The sequence below is a fragment of the Pelophylax lessonae genome (genome assembly GCF_965119305.1).
Source record: "Pelophylax lessonae genome assembly, chromosome: 9".
NCBI classification, from domain to species: domain Eukaryota; kingdom Metazoa; phylum Chordata; class Amphibia; order Anura; family Ranidae; genus Pelophylax; species Pelophylax lessonae.
The window spans coordinates 141,144,302-141,164,673 of record NC_138776.1 but is presented as its reverse complement, the minus strand read 5'-3'; the positions used below and the strand labels follow the sequence as shown (position 1 = coordinate 141,164,673).

Genomic DNA, 20,372 nt, shown 5'->3' with positions numbered 1-20,372 from the left:
CCTTTTCAGGGTCCCGCTCATCCTTGGACCCGCCGGGGTCTGAGGGGGAGGCTGAGGTGGAGGGGGTTGATACCTCCTGCCCGGGGTCGCCTGAAGAACGGGCGACCATGGATGAGTTAATTGTTTCTGTTAAGGAAACCTTACATTTAGAGGATGAGCCCTGTCCTCCGGGCATTGTGTCCTCGTTTGGGACACACAGGACCCGTAAGTCTGCGCAGGTTTTCCCCTGCCCAGCTGAGTTTCATTACACTGTTAATGAGATGTGGCGCACGTTAAAACGTCCATTCCTGGTACCTAGTCGGTTCAAATTACTTTATCCTTTTGCGCCGGCTACGGAATCATGATGGTGTGTGCCTCCACAGGTAGATCACACTGTGGCCGTGTTGAACAAGGCTACTTTGGTTCCTACTGAGGATACCCCGGTTTTCCGGGATCCCACGGACCGGCGGTTGGAGTCTCTAGCTCGCCATTCCTATACGGTGGCGGGTTCGTTGCTCAAACCCGTTTTCGCGTCCGTTCTGGTGGCTCAGGCGGTGGCTGATTGGACTAAGATGCTTAGGAGCAATCTCGTGTCTGATGGTGTTCCGTCTGCCCGGCTGGAAATGGTGGATCAGATCTGGTGGCTCGCCTCTCTAGTGTCGCGGTGCTTAGCCGGCGACTGATATGGCTGAAGAGCTGGTCGGCCGACCAGTCCTCACGGAAAACAGTTGCTGATTTTCCCTATGCTGGCTCTCGCCTTTTTGGCGAGGCATTGGATACCCTGGTGAAAGGCGTCAGGGGGGGCAAGAGCACTATGCTGCCCCAGAACCCGAAGAACAAGTCCTTTCGGGGCAAGCGGGGTTCGACGTCTCGATCCGGTCAGGGGTCCTTTCGTGCCTTTCGGAACCAATCCAAGGGCAAGCCCTTCAAGGCCCAGGGCAACCAGAAGAAGCCCTGGGCGGGTAAGCAGAAGTCAGGCAATGCCGGCTCGGCGGGTCAGTTCGCCTCTGCCTGAAGGGGCGCCCTCACCCATTTCAGGGGTGGGGGGACGTTTGCGCGGTTTCCTCCGACCTTGGCTGCTCCGTATATCGGACAGGTGGGTTCAGGAAATCATTTGATCGGGGTACAAGATCGAATTCCTTTCCAGGCCGACGGACAGATTTTTTCCCTCAAATCTTCACTTGTCTCCGGGGCGTCTGCAGGACCTGCACCAAGCGGTGCAGGACCTTCTGTCTCAGGGGGTGATTGTCCCGGTGCCTCATCGGGACAGGTTTCGGGGGTTCTATTCAAATCTGTTCACTGTGCCCAGAAAGGAGGGCAAAGTGCGTCCTATTCTGGACCTGAAAGCGCTGAACCGCTTTGTGCGTGTTCGGAAGTTCCGTATGGATTCTCTCTGTTCGGTGGTGGCCTCTCTGTGTCCAGGGGAATCCCTGGCGTCGATAGATCTGAAGGATGCGTACCTGCACATCCCCATTTTCGAAGGTCATCAGCGGTACCTTCGGTTTGCTATCGCAGAGGACCACTACCAGTTTGTGGCGTTACCTTTCGGTCTCGCTTCGGCACCCAGGGTTTTCCCCAAGGTGCTGGTGCCGGTTCTGGGCCTGCTGAGGGCACAGGGCATTGCGGTCTTGGGGTACCTGGACGATCTCCTTCTGAGGGCACGTGCCAGCCAGGACCTAGTGCGCGATCTGTCCACCACGGTACAGACGCTCCAGGAGTTCGGATGGACCGTCAATGTTCAGAAATCGACGTTGTCTCCATCATTTCGTCTTCCCTATCTGGGAATGATTCTGGACTCTGCTCAGGCAAAGGTGTTCTTGCCGGAGGACAAGCTCCAGACCTTGCAGGACGAGATCAGGTCCCTCAGGGACAACCCGTCCTCGTCACTCAGAACCTGTATTAGGTCTCTGGGGTTGATGGTGTCAGCCTTCGAGGCGATACCCTTTGCTCAGTTTCACACGCGGGCTCTCCAGTCGGAGATCCTGGCCAGGTGGGACAGACTGCCTCAGTCCCTGGATCTGAGTGTCTCCTTGAGTCGTCAGACCAGATTGGCTCTTCTGTGGTGGCTCCAGTCCCCGTCGGTGGCGGAAGGCAAGTCCTTCCGTCCGTTGGTGTGGACGGTGATTACCACGGATGCCAGCCTGTCGGGCTGGGGTGGAGTCCTGGGCAACCTGTCTGCCCAGGGCACTTGGTTGGAGGAGGAATCCTCCCTCCCGATAAATGTGCTGGAATTGCGGGCGATAAAACTCTGTCTCTTCCAGTGGTCGGACCGTCTTCAGGGCCTTCCTGTCCGAGTACAGACGGACAATGCTACCGCGGTGGCTTACATCAACCACCAAGGGGGCACCAGGAGTGCTCGGGCGGCCCAGGAGGTGACCGACATTCTGTCTTGGGCCGAGACTCATGTCCCGGCGATCTCAGCAGTTCACATTCCGGGTGTGGAGAATTGGCAGGCTGACTATCTGAGCCGCCAGACCTTGGACCAGGGGGAATGGTCCCTGCACCCGGAGGTTTTCCAAATGCTGTGTGCGAGGTGGGGATCCCCGGACGTGGATCTGTTCGCATCTCGACTAAACCGAAAGGTGGAAAGGTTCGTGGCAAGAACACGCGATCCTCTGGCAGTCGCCTCGGATGCGTTGGTGGCCCCTTGGCATCAGTATCGTCTGATCTATGCCTTTCCTCCGATTCAGTTGCTATCCAGGTTCCTCCACAGGCTAGCCTCGGAACCGCACCTGGTGATTCTGGTGGCTCCGGACTGGCCACGCCGGTCCTGGTACGCCGACGTTGTTCATCTGGCAGTGGCGCCTCCGTGGCGGTTGCCCATGTGGGAAGATCTCCTGTCCCAGGGTCCGATCTTCCATCCTGCTTTACAGTCGCTGGCTTTAACGGCCTGGCTGTTGAGACCCAGGTCCTGAGGGACAGGGGTCTCTCCTCTGAGGTCATTCCTACCCTTGTCAAGGCTAGGGAGTCCTCCTCTGGAAAGATCTATTACCGTCCGTACCTGGAAGGCTTACTTCGCCTGGTGCGAGTCCAGGGGGTTCTCCCCTCCCTCGTACGCGGTGTCGAGAGTGTTGGCTTTTCTCCAGGCGGGAGTGGACCAGCGTCTGGCGCTGTCCACGATCAAGGGCCAGGTGTCCGCCCTGGCGATTCTTTTCCAACGCCCTGTGGCGTCTCATTCTCTGGTTCGCACCTTCATTCAAGGTGTGCGACATTTGGTTCCGCCCAGGAAGGAGCCCTTACCTCCATGGGACTTGAACTTGGTTCTGTCCGTGTTACAGCGTGCTCCCTTTGAAAACATCAGGGAGATATCGTTGCCTCTGCTGTCTAAGAAGGTTGCCTTTTTGGTGGCGATCACTTCGGCTCGCAGAGTGTCGGAACTGGCAGCGTTATCTTGCCGTTCTCCATACTTGGTGATTCACCGGGATAAGGTGGTTTTGCGTCCGCAGCCCTCCTTTCTTCCTAAGGTGGTCTCTGAGTTCCACATTAATGAGGACATTGTTCTGCCTTCGCTTTGTACGAAGCCTAAGCATCCTAAGGAGGTTGCTCTGCATTCCTTGGATGTTGTCAGGGCGATCAGGGTTTACCTGTTGTCTACGGAATCTTTTCGTAAAACGGATTCCCTCTTTGTCCTTCCTGAGGGACCTCGGAAGGGCATGGCTGCATCCGCAGCGACTATTGCCAAATGGATCAGACAGACCAATGAACAGGCTTACGCTTTGAAGGAACGGGTTCCACCCTTCCCTGTTAAGGTGTATTCTACACGATCTGTGAGTACATCCTGGGCCTGTTGGCATCGGGCCTCGGTGGCCCAGGTGTGCAAGGCTGCGACTTGGTCGTCGGTGCACACTTTTTCAAAATTCTACAAAGTAGACGTTCTGGCATCAGCTGATGCTTCCTTTGGGTTCTCAGTGCGGCAGTGCCATGATGGACCCTTGTGTTTTTTCTGGGTCCCTGGCTGTTGGCATTTGCTTTCCTGGGCTGTTGCTCCTGTTGAGCATTGTTTTCTTTTGCCCAGAAGGTTCTCTTACGGTGCATGTAAGATTCTTTTCTCTGATGTGGGTACTGCGTTGCCTTTTCTACGGTTGCGTTTGCCACCCCTCATGTCTATACTGCTTTGGGACATCCCAACAGTGAGGAGGCGGCGACTGTCGGAGGACGTAAGAGAAAACTGAATTTTTGTAAAATCTTACCTGTAAAATTCCTTTCTCTGAGTCCTCCGACAGTCGCCGCCCCCGCCCCTCTTTTGGGGTTCTTGTTACCTACTGCTATGCTACCAAACTAAGCTGGGAGTGGTGATGCAGGGGGGGTATTGACCAGATGGGACAGCCCCCATGGGTGTGTATATGCTAATGCTTTTTGTCTTTGGACTAAGTCTATATGCCTAGCTATTCCTATAGAGTGGAAGTCAATACCCAACAGTGATGACTTAGAGGAGGCGGCGACTGTCGGAGGACTCAGAGAAAGGAATTTTACAGGTAAGATTTTACAAAAATTCAGTTTTTTCTTCACGGTAGGCTTTGTGCAGAAAGGTATATGTAATAATAGAGTTTCATACTTTACAAATCAATGTGTTGAAGTTTGTACATGTCCGTTATACTCCTGCTTGTAGCATAGTTTTGAAGCACATTTTTTGAGTACAGTGACTAAGCCATATGTTACTGTGTACACAGAGAGTATGGTCCCGTTTTAAGCCACTCCCCATGTTAGCGCAAATTACAAAATACACAATTTGGTCACAGCGTGGCAGGCGTGCTGTTGAATTATTGTTCTCTGGGTACCCAAGGCTGAATACCATCCCACCCCCCCCCCCCAGTACCTGGATCCTCTTCTCCCCTAAATGAGCTGCCCCGGATCCCCCCTACAGCCCCTGGCCTGACCCACCCGGTGAGCAGAGAGTACCTGGAGCAGAGCTTCAGTCTGGGATGGTGGTTGGGGGACAGAGGGGGAGTGAAAAGGGGGGGGGGGGCAGAGTCGCTGCACCATGGGCCTCTGGGTTGTACTAGCCCCCTGGGCTAAAAGTTACCAGTCAGCCCCTGGCCATGGCTAAACAGCACTGATGTGTTCTTCATACTGCCTGGGAATAATCAGTAGCAATCAATAGCTATGGTGTAAGCTATACAATATCTCATAACTGCTACTCGCTCAGCAAATGATGAAAGTCAATGGCAGGAGATGTATTAGTGTGGTTGAGCGATTACAAATTTCCAATGTAGTTTAGGGGAAGGACTGACTTTGCATTTCATTGTGTTTTAGATGTCTCCAGTAGTCATCACCCTAGTGACTTGTGGAAACCGTTGCTTGCTTGCTCACCAGGAGACCTTCCCACCTGGGATGTACACAGCTCTGGCAGGCTTCTGTGAAATTGGTAAAGAATTTATTTAAACAACATGAGCTAAATAGTGTGATTCCGCAGAGGACAATAGTGTATTGAACAATCACGCTATACGCTAGTATTGAAACATTTATTCAATAGAACTGTTTGACAAGGATTCCACATTTTTACTTGTTGTTGCATATTTGATTGTGTATCATGTGTAGATTTACTAATGCTCGTCCTAGCGGTTATTTGAATAAAAATACAATTTCTCAGTATATCCTATTTAAAGTGGCTCTAAAGGCATACTTTTTTTTCTTTTTACCTTAACGCATTCTCAGCTTACCCAACCCTAAAAATTAGAATATCATCAATATTAATTTATTTCAGTAATTCAATTCAGAAAGTGAAACTCAATTATATTATATAAATGCCTTACACACAGAGTGATATATTTCAAGCATTACTTTCTTGTAGTTTATGGCTTACAGCTAGTGGAAACTCAAAATTCAGTATCTCAGAAAATTAGAATTTTAAATAGGACCGATAAAAAAAAAGGTTTTTAATAAAGAAATGTTGGCTTACCGAAAAGTATTTCTATGTACAGTATAGTAGGCACTCACTACTTGATCAGGGCTCCTTTTTGCATAATTTACTGCATCAATGCAGCGTGGCATGGAGGCGATCAGCCTGTGGCACTGCTGAGGTGTTAAGAAAGCCCAGGTTGCTTTCAGCTCATCTGCATTGTTAAGTCTGGTGTCTCCCATCTTCCTCTTGACAATACCCCACAGACTATGGTGTTATGGGTCAGGCGAGTTTGCTGCCCAATCAAGCACAGTGATACCATGATCATTAAACCAGGTATTGGTACTTTTGGCAGTGTGGGCAGGTCCCATTTTTCAATTACCATTGGTGAGTGAGAAGATATTATATGCAATCCCCTACTCAGTTTTTTCCTGTGTTCTTTCTATTTATTTTACTAGGTCTGTGTAGTTGTCTTCATTGAAATCATTGCTGACAATTACATATAGAGTGTGTATGTTTTAATAGTCAGTGTATCCGGTTGCTGTGCACTCTCCAGTCGCATGTCTTCAGCGTTGATTTTATAGCAACGGCTGTCTTATAAGATAGGTCAGGTAAGGTTGTAGCTCCACCCCGCTGATGAAGTCCAATTGGACATAACGCGAGGGGGGAGGAGTTAGACTTGGATGACCTCACCCGCTGCCATCCTGTGAAATGGGTCTCACTTTTCATGTGTTATGAGCTTTATTTGTCTTTTTTATGTGTAAGTAGCCAATCGTCCTTTTTAATAAAGTTTGTATGGTGAAAACAGAGAGTGCTTAGATCTTCTTGTATTTTCATGTGCCTGTGGATTTACTGGGGATCAGTGTCTGCTCTATTGGCTGCTTATTACCCCTAAGGGAACACATGCTGTTGACTCAATTTTTGTATTGAATTACTGAAATAAATTCATTTTTTGATGATATTCTAATTTTAAGAAATACACCTGTACTTACCTAAGCTCTATCTTGATCCAGCGCTGTGCCCAAGAGCAGTGGTTCTCTCAGCTCTCACTGGAGATCAAAGCTCCTGCTCTATTGGCTTCAACAATGAAATCAATGCAGGGATCACAGGTTACCCCTATAATCTTTTTTCATTTATACACTGTTATAAACATACCAGTCCACATCATTCCTTTTTTTAGCAATAGTGTGATTTGGGAACCCTTGCTTTGTAATGAAGGAAAGGCTCCAAACACAGCAGCTCACTCCTTATATCCACCCACATATAGAAAGTCTAATGTAAAAAATATTTTCATGACTAAGTTTCTCACAGCCACCTCAGACTTTAACATGCCTGGAACTTTGAATTTGAAATTGCTCTTTAAAATACATGAGGGACCACTAATTAAATTATTCTTTTTATTTTTTACATTGAAGGTGAGACACTGGAGGAGACTATTCGAAGAGAAGTAGCAGAAGAAGTTGGGTTAGAAGTTGACTCTCTTCGATATTCTGGATCTCAGCATTGGCCATTCCCTAACAGTTCCCTGATGATAGCATGTCAGACTACAGTAAAAAATGACAAGGTGAATAACACTGTCCTCACATTTCTACCAGTATTACAATAAGCACATTTCTTGCTGGACCAGTGCTGTTCTAACCATAGGCTGACATGCAATCTGAGCCTACAAAGCATTCATCAACAGAATTTTCTACTAAATCCACCATACATGGATTGATATTCAGCCGGTTCAGCAGGGCCCGGACAAATCCATGTATGGGCAGGCTGATTGTACCCAAATCGATCCATTGATCGACTTGGGTACAACCATCCTGTCGGTTTTTTCTTCATGCGATTTAATGCCAGCTAGTATAGCCGCTAGCAGTAATCCTTGCATTCTGCCAGCTGGGAAGGCTCTCCACACCCCCCAAGCCGGCAAAATTCAATAGCACTGCGGGAGGCATTCTCCCATCAACACTGACTGTGTCGATGGGGAAATTTAGCGATTGCTTTTTCCTTACACCCGTGATGGAAGGAAAGAAAATTGATTAATCTATGGCCTGCCTTCGTCACCACTCTCTGTCACTCATTGGGGTTGATTTACTAAAGGCAAATAGGCTGTTCACTTTGCCCTGGATATGCCCCAGGGATTAGTGAAGGAGGTGAAAATTTTAGTGACTTCTATCTTCAAATCATGTGCAGGAGAAAATGCTATTTCTCTTTCGTTCATTGATGGACACAGCTCCTGATTCTTCTTAACCATTGGTTATACTGCTCCCTACAGGAGTAGGACACTAGGCAGGAAAAAGCTTGACTACGCCTATGGGGCAGTCCCAGGGGGTATACACCCACTCTCAGCTATAGGCACTCAGTTTTTTTCTGCCTAGTCAGGGTACCTGACAGCTACTGAGTCTTTTAGGAAGTCAGACTCTCTATTTGTGCTCACAGACAGACCTTACAAAGGGTTGTCCGCTTCTTTTGCCACCATTTCCAGATGGATCAGACGATGGTTCAGGCCTATTGCATCAAGTGTCGGGTTCCTCCTTTCCCTGTCAAGGTGCACTCTTCTTTTTTTTAATCAGAAAAAGAACTTTATTTAGGAATGGCACAGGACAACAAAACACTGTACAAGAAATACACAGACAGCATACATAATCACAGAGGATACAAAAATACAATGTTAATCAGTGCAAATTGTGCTTTAGTGAAAGCACAGGAACCTCATTGTTGCTCCATGCGCATCCCCAAAAGAAAACAGAACATAAGGAAAGAAAAAAAAATAAAAATTTAAGGGGGGAGGGGGAGGGGGAAAAAAAAAAACAGGAAAAACAACTAAACACGTGTTGTCATGAACATACCAGCTGCCAAAAGCATACCAATATCTACATAAGCAAGCGATTAAGAACCAGTTGAGGCGGAGCCACCTCCGGAGAAGACAGCCAGGGGCCCCAGATTTTCTCAAACTTAAGAGGAGTTTTTCTATGACAATAGGTGTGTTTTTCACGTATCAGAATAGAGTTGACAGATTGGATCCATTGGGCACCCGCAGGAGGCCTGGAAGATATCCACACTCTAGCAATCAGTTTTTTAGCTAAGTAGAGAAGTCGAAGGAGGGCAACAAGAACGTGTAGGTGGTATAGCGTCTCATCCAGGCCGCCCAGCAAGCACACCAGTGGATCCAACTGAAGTTGAACTTGGTATACACGATTAATAGTGGATACTACGAATTGCCAGTATCGTACCAGTTTGGGGCATCTTCAAAGCATGTGAATAAAGTCACCTGTATGTAAATTACATTTGGGACAGAGAGGTGAGGACCTCCTACCCCATGCGTTGTGCCGGGGGCCTATAAGTGCGGTGCAGTACAAATAAATGGGACAGTTTATGGCTAGCGGAGACAGAGACCAATGGCCCGGCTTCAAGTATCTGCTCCCAACGATCCCCATCAATGGGGCCCAGATCCCCCTCCCACTTCGCCCTACAGGGAAGCAGGGAGGGGTCCTGCAGGGAAGACAACAATGTAACGTATATTCTAGAGATTATACCCCGTTTCTCACCGTCTCTAAAAATAGATTCCAGGAATGGAGAACTAATCAATCGCAGAGGGGTGTGGCGGTTCTGACTTTGTAGCGCATGCGACATGCGCATATATTGATAGCGGCAATTACCCAGTTGTGGGAAATCAGCCTGGAATCGAGACCAGGGCTTAATAGCAGGGCCACATACCTGAGAAAAATATTTCACCCCAGCCCGGATCCACCCAGGGAAAGAACCCAACCTAGCGACCTCCCCATAGGAACGGTTGTTCCACAGAGGGGTACGGGCAAAAAAACCAGAGAGGCCCAGATTCTGCTTTACCGCTTTCCACAGTTTAGTCAGAAGGTGGGAGGTAGGACAGTGGGGGGGGGGGGGGGGAATTCAGGAAACCCCAGTTCCATTAAGGAGAAGGAAGTGTAGTCAGATGCAGACAGTGTAAGCAAGGCCCGGGAGGGATCCACGCAAGAAGGAAGATCCCAACCCGTGAAGTGCTGCAACTGTGATGCAAAAAAGTACATCTGGGCGTGGGGGCGTCCACCCCTATCTTTGGGATATTGCAGAGTAGTAAGTTTCAATCGGGCCACCCCACCCCGCCATATAAGGGCCCTAAATTGGGAGTCTATTATATCAAACCAGTATCGAGGTATCCACATCGGGGAGTTATGAAGGATGTAGAGCAGCTGAGGAGCCCAGATCATTTTGATCAAATTGACCCTACCCGTAACTGTAAGGGGAAGTTTACACCAGCTAGCACATTTAGTACGGAAACGGAGGAGGAGGGGTTTAAGGTTGAGGGAGACATAATCTATCGGGTTATCTGAGACCAACACACCCAGATAGCGGAAGGTGGAGACCACCTGTAGTTGAGAGGCAGCAAGTGGCATAGTAGACGGAAGGGGGTCCAAGGGGAGTAAAACCGATTTGTCCCAGTTTATGGCAAAGCCAGAAAATGCGCCAAATCTCGTAATGAGGGACATGACCTCCTGCAGGGAATTCCCAAGATCCCCCAGATACAGGAGGGCATCATCCGCGTAAAGGGAGATTTTATCTTCCCTGTCTCCACGGCGAAACCCCACTATAGAGGGGGAGTCTCTAATGATAATCGCCAGGGGCTCAATCGCCAGTGCGAACAGCAATGGGGAGAGAGGGCATCCCTGTCTAGTCCCCCGGTGCAAAGAGAAGGAGTCAGAGAGGGTACCATTAATCCTGATGCGAGCCGTAGGTCCAGCATAAAGTAACTTAACCCAGGAAATAAACTCAGAACCCAGGCCAAAGCGATCCAGCACCACCCAAAGATATTGCCACTCGACACTGTCAAAAGCCTTGGCAGCGTCGAGGGAGAAGATGGCCCTGCTACCCGGATTATCAACAGGGAGCTGAAGGTTAAGGTGCAATCTTCTAGGGTGCTTAGTGTCTCCTAGGCTTTCAGTCATCCAGCGCCAGTGATGCAGGTTTGTAAGACAGCCACCTGGTCTTCGGTGCACACTTTCACACAGTTTTTTGTAAAGTGGATGTGTTGGCATCTGCGGGTGCTTCTTTTGGCCACAAGGTTTTTGCCTGGCTGCTGTTTAGAGGACCTGGTCATCTTTGAGGGTGTACTGATTTTTTTCAGGTGAGCTCTAGTTGTTTATGGTTGAGCTCCATGTTACCTCCATGTTACCTCCATGGTTGGCTATGGTTAGCCTTGGGAATTTTTTATCTGCTGTTTCCCACCCCTCATGTTTGACACTGCTTTGGGACATCCCAATGGTTAAAAAGAATCAGGAGCTGTGTCCGTCAATGAACGAAAGACAAAATGGGATTCTTGACTTACCGTAAAATCCATTTCTCTGATGTTCATTGATGGACACAGCACCTACCCCTCTGTGGAGTCGCTTTCTTCTGACACTGCTTGTAACAAAACTTAGTGCCTATAGCTGAGCGTGGGTGTAGACTCCTGGGACTGCCCATAGTCCTAGTCATGCTTTTTCCTGCCTATTGTCCTACTCCTGTAGGGGGCAGTATAACCAATGGTTAAGAAGATCAGGAGCTGTGTCAGTCAATGAACAATAGAGAAATGGATTTTACGGTTAGTCAAAAATCAAATATTTTTTTAATTGCATGATTGGGTATTCTCTGCAAAGTGAAATTTCACCACATCCACTAAGTTATTGGGCAAATTCCCTGTTGCATGTGAAAAGCCTATTTGCCTTTAGAAAAGCAACCTCATTGTACCATTGGCACCATTTGTGTGATCTCAAATGTGTTTGGAGTCATTTGCATCAGTTTGTGCTAACACTATTACCATTGAGCCTTATGAATGGTTGAACATCCAGACTGGTTCTCAGTGGACAGAAGGACCGAGAGAACAGGAAGGGAGATTGATGTTCATTGTTGGTGGACCAAGCAAACCTCCTCATACTTTTTGTTACTCTCCTGTTTAGCCCTCAATCCTATTAAAGGATAAATTCACTTTAAAAAAATAAATGCACATTTTTTTTGCAGGTTGAAAAATGTGCATTTTTTTTTGGAACCTGTAAAGTATTGCAGAACTTTGGGCCATGCAGAACTGATTTAAAAAACTGACAGATAGTACAGGTAACTTCTGTCACGGAGGGGGGGGGGGGGAATCGGTCACCGGCTGCAGCATTGGGAACATGTTACATGTTCCACCCTAAAAACCGGTGGTACAAGTAAGATGTTCCCAAAGGTGAACTTATCCTCTAAACAAAAGCATTAATGTTTGTGCATTACTGCAATGCAAAGAAAAATGGCAGATTTAATTAAGATGAAAATGTCCATTACTATAGCCACAGCATGGCAACAATAAAGCTACGTTTGCACATGTGACTGTCACTGCTTCTTCTCAGAAAAGTGATTTATAGTCAGATCTCTTTTCAGGGGCGTTTTACATGTGGTGCTGTGCTGCCTCCTCCATGCCTGTTTTAAGCCCCTAACTGCCACACCACCGCGCCTTCAATGCACATACAGTATCTCAGAAAAGTGAGTACACCCCTAACATTTTTGTAAATACTTTATTATATCTTTTAATGTGACAACATTGAAGAAATGACACTTTGCTACAATGTAAAGTAGTGAGGGTACAGCTTGTATAACAGTGTAAATTTGCTGTCCCCTCAAAATAACTCTACACACAGCCATTAATGTCTAAACCATTGGCAACAAAAGTGAGTACACCCCTAAGCGAAAATGTCCAAATCAGGCCTAAAGTGTCAAAATTTTGTGTGGCCACCATTATTCTCCAGCACTGCCTTAACCCTCTTGGGCATGGAGTTCACCAGAGCTTCACAGGTTGCCACTGGAGTCCTTTTTCACTCCTCCATGAAGACATCACGGAGCTGGTGGATGTTAGAGACCTTGCGCTCCTCCACCTTCCATTTGAAGATGCCCCACAGATGCTCAATAGGGCTTAGGTCTTCACACATGCTTGGCCAGTCCATCATCTTTACCCTCAGCTTCTTTAGCAAGGCAGTAGTCATCTTACAGGTGTGTTTGGGGTCGTTATCATATTGGAATACTGCCCTACAGCCCTGTCTCTGAAGGGAGAGGATCATGCTCTGCTTCAGTATGTCACAGTAAGTGTTGGCATTCATGGTTCCATCAATGAACTGTAGGTCCCCAGTGCCAGCAGCAGTCATGCAGCCCCAGACCATGACACTCTCACTACCATGCTTGACTGTAGGCAAGAAACACTTGTCTTTGTACTCCTCACCTGGTTGCCCCCACACACGCTTGACACCATCTGAACCAAATAAGTTTATCTTGGTCTCATCAGACCACAGGACATGATTCCAGTAATCCATGTCCTTAGTCAGCTTGTCTTCAGTAAACTGTTTGCAGGCTTTCTTGTGCATCATCGTTAGAAGAGGCTTCCTTCTGGGACAACAGCCCGGCAGACCAGTTTGATGTAGTGCGCGGTGTATGGTCTGAGCACTGACAGGCACTGGCAGCACTCATACATCTATTTCCCAAAAACAACCTCTGGATAGGATGCTGAGCACATGCATTCAACTTCTTTGGTTGACCATGGCGAGGCCTGTTCTGAGTGGAACCTGTCCTGGTAAACCACTCCTATGGTCTTGGCCACTGTGCTGCAGCTCAGTTTCAGGGTCTTGGCAATCTTCTTGTAGCGTAGGCCAGTGATGGCGAACTTGGCATCCCAGATGTTTTGGAACTACATTTCCCATGATGCTCATGCACTTTGTAGTGTAGTTGAGCATCACGGTAAATGTAGTTCCAAAAGATCTGAGGTGCCAAGGTTCGCCATCACTGGCCTAGGCCATCTATATATAGAGCAACAATTCTTTTTTTCAGATCCTCAGAGAGTTCTTTGCCATGAGGTGCCATGTTGAACTTCCAGTGACCAGTATGAGAGAGTGAGAGTGATAACACCAAATTTAACACAGCTGCTCCCCATTGACACCTGAGACCTTGTAACATTAAGGAGTCACATGACACCGGGAACGGAAAATCACTTAGGGGCGTACTCACTTTTTATTACCAGTGGTTTAGACATTAATGGCTGTGTGTTGAGTTATTTTGAGGGGACAGCAAATTTACACTGTTATACAAGCTGTACACTCACTTCTTTACATTGTAGCAAAGTGTAATTTCTTCAGTGTTGTCACATGAAAAGATATAAAATATTTACAAAAATGTGAGGGGTGTACTCACTTTTGTGAGATACTGTAGTTGCAGGGTAGTTGTGGTACAGCCACATTCAATTAAAAAGGTTGCATTTGGCGGCGGTGCTACCTACTGAATACTAGGGGGGAATAATTTTTGCTGCAAAATAAAAGTATAACAAAGATTTAAAGTCTTCCTAGCTCTAGGTAAAATGATAAAGGAAATTGGGATGGAGTTACTTTACATATACATGAAAAATGCAGAGACAGCTATTTTTATAAAAGTGAATTTGTATGCTAAGTGGGAAGATTTTCTCTGCTGAATCTTGCTTACAAATGTCTCTCGTACAGCTCAATATCAACAAAGCCGAGTTGAAAGATGCCAGGTGGTTCAGCTTGGATGAAGTGATTGAAGCTCTGCAAGTGAAAATGATGCCTTCAAAAATGGCAGATGGCTCCATGCCAGTATGGGTACCACCGAGGTTTGCCATTGCTCATCATCTGATCCAGGAGTGGGTGCAAGAACAGAAGACACAATTGAAAATAAAGTAAAACACAGGACAATCAGAAGTCGGTGCTCCACTTATACTTTGAAAGTGCCAGCTCTGTCAGTGCAATGATGCCAATATTAAAAACGATGGTCGAGGAATGACATGCAGTACAGATAAATGATCAACTCCATAAGTGCAATTGTATATTTTCTAGCTTAGTACATATGTGCACGCACATGGATTGGTATTTTTATAGTAAGTTATTCAATACCTGATGGAAAGCAGTGGGAAATACAAATATTTAAATATCGCCCAATCTATATTAATTATAGCAATAGCAGCACCTGGTATTCTAATACCAGCCATATCTATCTAGTAACCAAAGTTGGTTTATTTCAGACCGAAAGGGTATATGGTTGGTCTGCCAGTATTACAACTGTCTTCTGACTTGGGACTATTTATTTTATAACTTTTTTAACTAATTATAACTTCTTAATTCTATTTTATACTGCATTTGCAGGATGGAATTTTATATCATAAGTATATAATAACATTTAGTTAGTTTTCACTTTTATAATGAGAATGTTGGCTTCCATCAGTCTCTGCAACAAGGAACTCAAGACAAATGGTTACCTCTGTGCACTTGCTATAACAGCCTACACTTAATTTACAGGGGGATGATGCAGCATTACCATACACAGCACTCCTTTTCTGAAGTTATACTTCGGGTATGTACAAGTTCAAGGTAGGGACCAGCCAGAAAGGATGATGGCAATTCCCCTCTTCATCTTGGTGAATGTGCAGAGCAGAGCAGGCAGCTATTACTCTGATTAGTTATCCCCCATGATCAGTCGATCATATGTGCTGGATATTAATAGAATAAGGAGGCATTATGTGCGTAAATGCTATGCTAACCCTGAACAGGCTAGCATAGTATTTAGAACAGTATGATCATACATGTCTACATCAGTACACACACAGAGGATGGATTGGTCTGATCATTTGTGTTAAATAGTGGAATTGCAATTTAGACATGATGTTACATGGGTTGCTTACATGCCTTACATACTGTATATCAGTAGTCGTCACCTTTGACTGTAAGAAATATGATCTTCCTGAATGTAAGTGATAGAACAATAGCTAATCAAAGCTGAACCCCAGGGGCACATATTGAAATTAAATTCACACAGCTATGGATTCATAATTATCATTTTATCTCAAATACATGTCATAGATCCCTGAAATGTTCCCTTCATCAGCTTCCTCTAAGAAGGGCCCCTGGCATTCATTCAAGCTTTGCTGCAGTGCACAGTGTCGTCACTGCAAAACTGGGGGGGGGGGATAACACAAGAAGAGCAGAGACAGTACAGCAATATTTCTCCACTGTCCAAATACCAGAGTGGGGGACTGTTGGTCTAAGTCCAAGCTGTATTTTTTAACTGCAATGGAAGTCAGGGATCTTGTTATTTTATTCTGCCTGGCAGGGTAAAATACAGTAGGTCACAACATAATTACAAATTATTCAGTAGGTAAGTCAATTTACACTTGTGTTTCACCAAAAATTTTAGATGCTTTAATGGAGTTAAGATTTAGTTTACTGGGAAAAAAAATAGAGCCTGATCAAAAAATCTTTTGTTTTGCCTGCCTTTTAATGCTTGATAATTGCAAAACTGACACTACCTCAGTAGTTTTAAGTTCTGGGAGAATTTTAGGCCTACTGTTCAATTTTCAGGGCAAACTCCAGCATAGGGATAGTCCATCTGAATAGGACTTATTTGCCGTTATAGGTAGAGTTGGGTGGTATGACTTGGACTGCTTATTTATATATATATATATATATATATATTTCATATTATTATATCCATTGAGATCCTGGTGATGAGATCTTCTTAAAATGCTTTCCAACTTTCTCCTTGCCCATTTTGGCATTTTAGGTGTTCACCTCTACCTTGGATGTTCTCACTTCTCTTTTTAAACTCTCCAGTGTAGGAATTGAAAAGTCCAACAAGGAGACTGGGATCCTCCTGTAATAGCTTATCCAAGTATGCAGATCTGTCCAATCACTTTTAGAGATCTCACCATTGATAGATGTAAGGACCGGTTTGGTGATCATACTCTACAGCAACTACCAAAAACTGAAATGTCACCTATGAGTGGACTGATCCTATACCATTCTGGTACATTTTGGTGCTCTGGACAAATTAATAGAATTTGTTTTCCTTTTATAAATAATGTTTCTTCCTGAAGTTTCATGGGACCATGATGTAATAAAGAAACTGGTTAAAATGGACTGAACAAAAATGTTTCTAATTAAAATAAATGCAATATTACTAAAAAAATGAACGTGTTATTTTTTTTTTTTTTATTTTACAAACGATACACACACATTCTGATGTGGTCACTGTCAAGGTCACTATTTTGTCAAGCTTGCAGTGGCTTTTGGGTAATCAGATGTAAAAAGTGACTGCATTGATTACCTTGTATATCACCTAAGACCAGCCATTTACATTTAGATTTCTCCTATTAAACCTGCAGAATTTGATTCCGCTATCCATGCCAAATAGTGTGGATGGAGGAATCTCCACTGCCAGCTGTGGTATTAAAGTAGCCACGACACTTGGGGCTGCCTAAATACTTGAACAATTATTACATCTAATAGGATGCAATTAAGATTTGACTGATCATTTTTTTTAAGTACATTTTTGTTGAGCCAGATGGTTCTGGCAGGGCCATCCACGGCTCGATTCTTCAGCCAATTGCATTTCAAGCTGTGTATGGCTAGCCAGATTTGTGTACACAGGTTAGGTTTGATTAAATCACAGGTGTAAATAATGAAATCAACAAAGATTATCCTTGTCACCATTAGTAACTAAATTCAAAGCTGAAAGTATCAGAGTGAAAGCCTAGATGCTATTGGCTGCTATAGAGTAATGTTGAAAATGATGCCAAGCTCTTTAATAAGGGTATGTGTTGATGGTGTCAATTTGATAAGCATTGGAGATCATACAGAATTCACTGACAGATGCATTGAATCTGCAGTTGATGTGCTTCAAGTGGGTTTTTTAGTCCAATTGACTAGTATAGCAATCCAAAATCTGTGCAAAGCAAACGCATGCCCATTCACATAGGCTTTAAATCCTTACTCTGCATAGAAAGGATATTGAATAAAGTTTTGTATTTGGTCATGTGGAGTCAGGCAGACAATGACTGGAAACCTCTATTAAATGTTATATTTAGACTATGATAAGCAGAGGACAATGCAAGCATGAACTTTCATGTTTACGTTAGATTTTATTTAGTTTGCTATAAAATATTGAAAAACAACCAAGTTACATTACTTTTGACATGGAAATAGATTTTTTTTTTTGAAAATATTAAAAAACAGAAAAGTTTTCACATATAAAGTATGACATTGTTTTGTCTTCATACAAGGGTAGAGAGAACCAGGAATCATCTAAAAGCCCTAAAGGATGTCCTGTATCATGTCTGATATCTGTGTAACCCAAAAAATCAGATTCCAGGTGTCATCACAGACCAGGCTCTGAATGGTTGTCATAGATCACAAAACAGTTTTCTCATATAATATGAATATGCATTTCCTGGGGATGCTCAGTTTATCACAAAATAAACCCCATAAAGGAACTATTCAGATTTTTTAAATTTGCTGAGATTTTCCAGCCCTAATTTGTGCACTCATCACATGCTTGTTTGGTATGTGCTTTGGTAATATGATGTTATGCTATACTATCCTGGCTGGCAATTAACACAGTTATCTAGCTAACTGCACGGCATGATTCCCTTTAAGGCCCTAGCTAAAACTGTGATTGATTTCTAGCCAGTCAGGATTAAGTGCTTCCATATCAGTCATAAGCTGGAGGTGGATAAGTGGGTGCCAAGTACATGTCCATAGGAGATGCTGGCTTTCTAACCATGACCAGTAAAATTCTGTATGTTGGTATAGCTAGGGGAATAGGAACATTATGTCATTTGTGAGCCACGCTCTAGGACACGTTAAGAGCTGCATCAAAAACTACTTTTCTTTGCAAATCAACAGGAATGCAAAAGCACCGTAGCAGGAGGTTTGCAGCACATCTAAAGAAGCTCAGAAGCATCTAAAATGGATTTTAATTGCAAGCTGAATGCACCAAAAACTAGGCTGCATTTGCCTTACTTCACAAGCCCTAAACGAACTGCTATATGTGACATCTCTAGGTCTTTAAAAAGGTGCTTATAGCAACTATCTATCTAACATCACCACTTGAACTAATGTTAAAGCCTATTAAAGCTGAACTATAGGCAGATGCAAAAGATACTCAACTAATGTAGCGAAGAATTCTAAAATAAGGAGCTAATTTACTATGTTTTAACCTATCTAAAGTACATATCTGAATTTGACTTGATATTAGCCTCTTTAAATGTATGCAGCAGCACCTTGACAGGGAGAGGGACAGGCAGGACTGGGAGCCAATCAAGTATGCTGCATGAATATGTCTTAATAAGGAACATCACAAAAGGAGGAGAAAGTAGGGCAATGACCTCATTGGTCTGTAGCGGCTCTTTCACTGCCCAGTCAGCAGTGTCAGGACCTCACTGAATTCCTTAACTGTAAGTGGTGTCATCCATATGGTTGTACATTGTGGCTGGACTGTGTAAATCCCAGGAGTGAGTTAAGCATTTTTCGAAGCATTTAGGCAATATTTGCCATTTTTATTCTCAAAGCACTCCTTGTAAAAAAAATTTAACGACCAGCTACTTCCTTCTGGCTCAAAAATAGACTCCACTGATCAATATATAATATTGTCTATGGTATTTAGTCTTTTTTTATATGCGAGTTGCCACAGATGGCTTTCGAGCAACACAGTAAATGTGAAGAAGTCTGAATAAATAGGAGCCTATGTGCTCAGTGCCTAGAAGCATTATCAAATGTCTCCTGGTCAGTGTTGTCAGGCAGGTGTACTCCCATACTTTGTAATAAATTGGAAGCTGGCCCAGCCAATCCAGACTGGGAACTGTATGATTCAAGGATATTGGTCACTAGATTCAGGTCCATATCTACAGGAGCCAAACCCGACTCTTCTGGGCATTCCTCTTCTTCAGAGCTATCATCGTTGCCTTGCTGGAGCTTAGGATGTGATGCTGAATGCTGTACAGAGACAAACATTTGTGATTAGTGAGGAGCCTATAATCTCCAAAAGCCATAAAATACCATTGATATTTATCCATGAATAAAGGTATAGGTCAAAGAAGTTACTAACTGTATTGCCAATTTTGAAATGTTTGACTACGGCCTTTGCTGCTACTAACTCCTTTAGCATGTGTCTTGCTATGGTTCTACTAAATAGTTGTGAATTAAGGACATACTGCACAAGCCCTAAAAAAACCCTACATTTAAATCCTTAGGGCATGTGTGGTATTGCCCTGCTCCCTGGCCACAATTATTGGCAAATCCCTGCTGCAACCTGCTATATATCAAAGAAGGGGCTGCAGCTGTTTAAAGAGGTTCTAAATGGGCTGAAGGTTTTTTTTTTACCTTCATGCATGGTAAAAAAAACCTTGTGCAGGTCCCCTTATATTTACATCAGCTTGACCCAGTAATAAGAAGAGCCAAGGCTCTCCGCGGGGATTCTCTTTCCTCATTACCTGAAACATAGCAGTGGGAGCCATTGGCTTCCGTTGCTGTCCATCACAGCCATCGAGGAGGGACAGGGGGGACTGAACCATGCTGTGTGTGTCCCATAGACACACGGGGGGGGGGGGGGGTAGGCTTGGGAGAGAGCACGCAAGGGGAGGGGGCCAGAAGTGCAGGCAGGGGATCCAGGAAGAGGAGGATAGGGGCTGCTCTGTGCAAAACCATTGCACAAAGCAGGTAAATATGATGTGTTTATAATTTTCAAGACAAAAAAAAAATTGAGGCTTTAGAAC

General features: G+C 44.9%; 2 protein-coding genes across 2 annotated transcripts in view; one reads left to right on the top strand and one right to left on the bottom strand.

The window, feature by feature from the left end:
- Positions 1-14,682, top strand: part of NUDT13 (nudix hydrolase 13) — an 83,865-nt gene extending 69,183 nt beyond the window's left edge. The window contains exons 7-9 of the mRNA XM_082269280.1: positions 5,233-5,344; positions 7,234-7,382; positions 14,311-14,682. Coding sequence (XP_082125406.1) covers positions 5,233-5,344; positions 7,234-7,382; positions 14,311-14,511 — 462 coding nt within the window. The 3' untranslated portion in view covers positions 14,512-14,682. The remainder of the gene's footprint in view (positions 1-5,232; positions 5,345-7,233; positions 7,383-14,310) is intronic.
- Positions 14,683-19,328: 4,646 nt separating this feature from the next.
- The window catches only part of ECD (ecdysoneless cell cycle regulator), a 29,726-nt gene continuing 28,682 nt past the window's right edge, over positions 19,329-20,372 (bottom strand). The window contains exon 14 of the mRNA XM_082268460.1: positions 19,329-19,593. Coding sequence (XP_082124586.1) covers positions 19,351-19,593 — 243 coding nt within the window. The 3' untranslated portion in view covers positions 19,329-19,350. The remainder of the gene's footprint in view (positions 19,594-20,372) is intronic.